At 41.1% G+C, this 6,606-nt stretch overlaps 1 protein-coding gene across 1 annotated transcript in view; it reads right to left on the reverse strand.

The window, feature by feature from the left end:
- Positions 1–4,829, reverse strand: part of LOC106820704 (mothers against decapentaplegic homolog 3-like) — a 13,724-nt gene extending 8,895 nt beyond the window's left edge. The window contains exons 1-2 of the mRNA XM_014825211.1: positions 4,480–4,829; positions 543–736 (exon numbers count right to left, since the gene is read on the reverse strand). Coding sequence (XP_014680697.1) covers positions 543–736; positions 4,480–4,688 — 403 coding nt within the window. The 5' untranslated portion in view covers positions 4,689–4,829. The remainder of the gene's footprint in view (positions 1–542; positions 737–4,479) is intronic.
- Positions 4,830–6,606: the final 1,777 nt, after the last annotated feature.

Below are 6,606 nucleotides of genomic sequence, written 5' to 3' on the forward strand. Positions count from 1 at the left end.
AATTGGGTAAAAACTGCAGTACACGTTCTAGAATATTTCGACAAAAAATGTTGTTACCATGGCAACGATGACTTGCGTCTTCGCTTTACGATAACGCACCTTCATGCGAAATTTGAAGATGATCCGAGAAGAACTGCAGCCGGTAGAGCGCTCACAAGGAAATCTCTGCGGCGGCGGCGCGACGAGGCCAAATCCATAGTATCCCCCCAAACGAGTTCGGGGGATACAATAATAATATCCAGCATGGGTGTATAATATCATGAGATACCATGTCTTTTCAATGCTAAAAATTATTTTCAATCTAGCCTAATAACACATCTCATCCTGCTTCACCTATGCACTCCAGAATTAACATGTTAAGCCCTATTTACATTAAATCATGTCCACGCTTCACCAGGGGGGGGGGGGCGTAACAACATATCACAGCACCACTGACTCGGCCACCACATCTCCCTCCCAGTACCTCAACCGCACACACACACACACACGGCAACGAGGAGGCATCGACGGCAGAATCAAGAGCATTCATCGCGAATACGTACCGGGTGCTTCTACGCGGGTGTAGTGGTACGGGTTAACACAGACTTCGTCGCGCTTGAGGCTGAAGGCGTACTCGCAGCAGTCGAGTGCCTTTAGTTCATGGTGCGACTGCAGATCAGGCCAGCGCCACAGCCGGCAGTAAATGACGTGTGGTAGGCCCTTTCTGTGAGACACCTGCAGTCGACCATCTAACGATCTGCAATACAGCAAGCTCCGTTAGCGGAGTACGGCACAATTAGTTGTGTAAGGTGCATGAATTAGACTCGGCGACAGAATCTACTCGTCTCGTACACGCCTTGCAACAAAAATGTCAAGCATTTCCAAGCAACTCCGTGCAGCAATTCATGTCTTTCATGTTCAGGTTTTTTTATAGACAAATTGCTTTTCTATCAATCAGATGCTGCCAGATCCTTATACTGTGAAGTGAAACTGATTCAATCTTTAATAAAACTGCAAATATGTGATGTAGTTCAAGCTTTCCCCTACAACAATCCATTTTCTCCCTACAGCAAAATATCACACATTTTCAGAATACTTTACAGAAATGAAATTGGAATACAATTGGCTTGTTATTCCACACGTTTTCCATTCGTTTTTGTTGTTTCCATAACAATTACTAGCCAACTGATCCAGAAAACATGATTTTTAACAAATGTGAGAAAAATGCAATATCACGGCCTGCCTAAACTCCACTATAATATAGTAATAGATGTTATGACTATACACAGGTTCAGTTGAAGGCATGGTGAAACAAACCATGTGACAGACGATGCAACTGATAATTTCAGACTTCGAAAGGCAAGACACAACCCAGTAAATTAGTTTTGTGTTACAGCAAAGCCAGCAGGTTGTTTTGCTATGTAGCGATGTGGTTTCACATTAGCCATGTAACAGTGAAAGTTGCACTACCAACTCTTGATGAAGGACAAGCACTCCGTGATATTTTGGTGCCAACTCATCTATGGCACATAGTTGAAAGGGTGATTACACCGTACACAAAGGCAGAAGTAATAGCAAAAACTTCTTCGAGAAATTCCCACAAACATGAACCATATTTACCATCTTTACCAAAAATTGATCCTGTCTATTATTTGTAAGCATCTTTTTAACATTATTAGTTTATTACAGATATTTCAAGCTTGTTGTTAAATAATGATTGACTGCATGATGTTTCCCAAACTATTAATTGTAATTTTGCTTGTGCAATATTTGGATAAACTCATTGGGATGTTATCACAGTAAGTTTAAATGGTGGCAGTAATTATGAATGTGTTAGTGATGGGAATCGGCTGGAATTTCATAATCGATTATCGGTTTCCCTTAACCAATCGATAATCGGTTAATAATAGCATAGATTAAATTTAATCTTACTTTGTATATACAATTATACATAGCATTCAATATTATCATGTTTCTGATCGATTCTTATCTTATTCTTATCATGATCGATTCTCATCCAGCAGCAGCCTTGTGACATGAAATTATGAAGTTCCTGTTATCGTGAGTTTGCTCGTAGCTACGATGTGTTTCTGTCTACGCTACTCTCGTAGCATTAACATTAGTCGTAAGTGTTATCGTAGCATTAACATTAGTCGTAAGTGTTATCGTAGCATTAACATTAGTCGTAAGTGTTATCGTAGCATTAACATTAGCATTAACTTTACGATGTTTCTAACAACGGGCCCCTGCAGAACTTGTGCTCTACTTGTCATATCAATTCACACATCGTGAGTACAGTTCCTTGTTTGTTTGTTTTGGTATTTCCGATAATCGATTATTTGTTTTCATAATCGATTATCGAATTTGAGACTATAATCGATCGATTTTCGATTATAATCGATCATCGGGACATCACTAATATGTGTAGAAGAAATGTGCCTGTAAGTGTAATCCTAAAACTCTTAGTAACACCAAGAGTAGATAATAACACAAGAGTGAGACAACCGATTCCCGCATTTTTAACCGATTTTTCTCATCAAAATTTGCCACCAATAAAGAAGCAAGTGTATACGTTCCTCAGCTTATTATGACCACTAATCACTCACCTTCATGGTACTGATATTCGTTTACATATATTTGCTAGCGTATTGCTGTAAATCGTAATCTTGCACGAGCTGAATTCGCACGATTTACGGCTGTTGTTGTGACCTGTTTAGCCATTATTTAGAAGCTATCGGGGCGCTAATATTTAGCAACGGACGGTTTCCAAATCATTCGTGCCCCGATAGGGTTGAGAGACAATCTAAATTTCGAATTTTGATCTCGTGAAGAACCTGCGAGACGGCTCCACGCTTCTCTCGCTGATGCCCCGCCAACACACGAAATCTCGACCATACCTATCTTAGCATCAAGTTAATAATACAATTAATAACAAGATTCTGCTGTAGTAGTTTAGTAAGTATCAGCATCTACGCACACCCGGCGCAGCCGTAATCAAGCTAGCATTAAACGGCCCTATCGGGAGCAGTGATTTTGGAACCCGCTCGCGTTGCTAAATACTTGGCGCACCCCTCCCCCCCCGATAGCTTCTAATATGTCTAAACAGCTGCAAAAGTGGCCAATTTCTAGCGTAAATTTTATTCGAATTCAGCTCGTGCAAGATTATGCTTCTTACAGAATACGCTAGCATACTATGTAAGCGAATATCAGTAATGACAGGTGAAAGGTTGGCATCAATAACCTGAGGAAAGTATACACTTGCTTCTTTATTGGTGGCAAATTTTGATGAGAAAAATCGGTTAAAAATGCGGGATCGCTTCTTTATTGGTGGCAAATTTTGATGAGAAAAATCGGTTAAAAATGCGGGAATCGGTTGTCTCACTCTTGTGTTATTATCTACTCTTGGTAACACTTAGTTACACGTAGCTACGAATAAACTTACCTACTAGTCATGTATTGCAAAAAATTCTTACAAATTATGCATGACATGCGATATTTCATCTACCTAGCAGTAAAGCACGAAGGGTCGTTGCCGTATCAGGTACTACATATATGTACCCGATGTCGTTTTAAGTTGTTTAGTATTGTTTATATTTTTATATGAGCAGGGTTCTGCCCATGGTGGGCGGCGGTGGGCAAGTGTGCCCGGCACTCGCGGTTGCCGCCCGGCACTATAAACGAGTCGGTTATCTCCGCCCGGCACTAATTTTTGTCCAGATAAAAAAAAATAGCAGTGCAACAAATTTGTCAGTCAGATATATGGGCTTTTTATTGCTCAGAATGCAGGAAATCTAGTTTCAGACTATCCAAAATCAAAATTTTTTCGGGGGGGCATGCCCCCGAACCCCCCTAAATCGGCTTCACGCCTACGGCGCTTGCATCTTGCAACTGGATGCGCCCGGCACTAAAAAATCCTTGGCAGAACCCTGTATGAGGTACCGGTATGTTTAGGGCTAGGGTTAGGGTTAGGGTGCACTTCTGTAGTACAAGTCTGGTACACTTTGTGTATACATATATGTACCTGACCTCGGGTACATATATATGTAGTACCTGATACGACAACGACCCCTTCAGCAGCAGTGACATCTAGTGCACACACTTAGTAACATAGATCATGCAAAACTGACCAAATAGTATAAATGGAAGTAACCCCATTCTCGCCACTTTGGTTTTACTATCATCGTCAGTAAATAGCGCTAGCAGATCGAGTCGAGCGAATCCAAAAGTAAGTCAAACAGCTTTGGCGTGAAAATATTTAATTCCCCCACATGCCAGATATACATGTCTTGATGCAACTGCAATACAAGCCAAAATTGGAAATTTCGTGACGATCACTTGCACAGCAGATCAAACCAGGCACGTACGGCCTGCGTTAGCAGCCATGCAGGTCTGGATCTGGATCCGGATAGTTTACTGCGTAGACCACGGTTACGTGTTAGGTGGTACAGAGTATACAGCCTACAGGCTACAGGTACTGAGCTTCTTAAAAAGTTGCACTACCTGGGAATTGTTATGCACTTAGTATTTGGGTTTTGTGTGGTGATTGCCTTCTCTAGCTCGTCAAGTCCACCAGTTTTCTTCAACTTTTTCACTAAACTTTTCACTGCTTTTTCGCTCCACCTGTCTTCGCCTTCACCTTTATTCCAGCCCAAGAGTCGTTTCACAATCGGCGGCGTGAAAGGGCTCGTAACTGATGACAGCATAGACATATTCACATTGAATATAGTCCTTGGGAAGCCGTCTTCGAGTTGCACTTACTGACAACCCAAAGCACCGAACCTTTGAAGCACTAATGATAATTTTCCAGCAAAATATATATTTGGTGTCTATCCACAGTAACTTAAGGCAAATAACACCCTCAGATTTAAACCCAAACATCCGCAACCATCCCCAGAGAGAAATAGTACTAGTATCATTACCAAATATTACTGTTATTAAGAAAAATAACGGTTTTTATTTTAATTAATTACTTTCTATCGTCATATTTTAGTCTTCGTAAATAGATTACATGCAGAATTTCCATAAAACGATTTGACGGCTATTGTTACTGTATCAATTCGCAGGCGTACTATATTGCAACCCGGTTATTATTGACAGCACCGTAGGCGGGGATTCTTGCCAACTGGCCAATTGAATCGAAAAGATTTATCGCACTAGACACTACGTCTACACAGTCTGGTAGTGACGTCATCAGTAAATGTTATAAAAATACACGTGCTCCCTGTTTTGTACCGAGGTCATTGACCTGTCAACTGAGCGGTCAACGACCGACAACGGTTTTCACACACGAAAGCACACGACTCAAATCAATAGACTCTTAATTAAATATAATTCAGTAAAAGATGCATGTCCATATGTTCTTATCAATGCGAGTAAAATTAATCGCAAAAAAGAGCACAAAAATCTAGCCTACATATATATAGGCTATTGTAATATGTGTAATGTCAATTAAGTTATCATTAGCCTAATAATAAATTTCAACCAAATTCTGACATTTTCAGGCATGCTGGTGCGGGCACTCTGTAATCAGGGGCGGCGCCACGGTTTTCAAAGTGGGGGGGGGGCCAATTGAGAGAATGAAGCGACCATGCCGGGGGCTGAGTTATTGGGGCGCGAAGCGCCCGAGCGAGGCAGCCAGGCGACCGAGCGGCGGTGGGTGTGGGGGGGCTCCCCCCTCCCACGGCAGGGAGCTTTTTCAATTTTTGCACTGAAATGGAGCGATCTGGTGCACATCGAAGGTGAAAATTTCAAATTTTTAAATGGAAGAAAAACGGAAATAACACCTTTTCAGTACATGTACATGTACATGTACATGTACATGTACATGTCAACTATAGTGAAGTATATAATTTGCATCAATATGAATACATGTAATAGGAATAAAGAATATGAAATAGTGAATATTTTTCAGGGCGTACAGAAATTTCCATTTTCTTCAACCTGGTAATAAAAATAACATTGCTGAATGATATTTAAACACTTATAACATCACTCGACTAGCTTTTATCTTTAGTTTATCTTCATGTTGCTGACAACAGTTTTGCCTTTAAAAACCCAAGCTGCTAGGATATTACATAAAGAATACATCAACTATTTATTAATTAGAAAGACTTAAGAACTAAAGTGCAAACTAAACTAAAAGAATAAAAGGAACTATATAAAATATATACATAAAACTAACGCTCATAGGGTCTATGTCCCCCAGGTTACTGCCGGAACGTACCCTGGGTACGGTCCGGTATACCGGCTCTGCGTTATCAGCGTGCGTTAGGCTCTGCGTGCTGCGCGTACTTAAGCTGTGCGTACGCGTGCGTAGTGCAGTATAAGTACAGTGTGTGCATATGCAAGTACGGTACTGATATTCGACCCTCGATCGAGCCTCCGAAGCACAGGATCAGGCCCCGAAGTCCGCACGGTATTGGGGAAAATACGGCGCTGTGCATGTCTGTTTGCTATAGAGTAAGGCTAGACTCGCTAGAGGGACTTCGTCAAACTTTGTAATTTTCCAGTAGGCAGATGAAAATGTGGATAAACACATTCCCCTTTCTCTTTCCACTTTCCCCCTTCCTCTCCTCCTTGTTCCCTCTTTCTTTTCTTGCATTTCTTTCCGATCATACAAAATACATA

The sequence above is a fragment of the Priapulus caudatus genome, unplaced genomic scaffold (genome assembly GCF_000485595.1).
Source record: "Priapulus caudatus unplaced genomic scaffold, Priapulus_caudatus-5.0.1 Scaffold43, whole genome shotgun sequence".
NCBI lineage: Eukaryota > Metazoa > Priapulida > Priapulimorpha > Priapulimorphida > Priapulidae > Priapulus > Priapulus caudatus.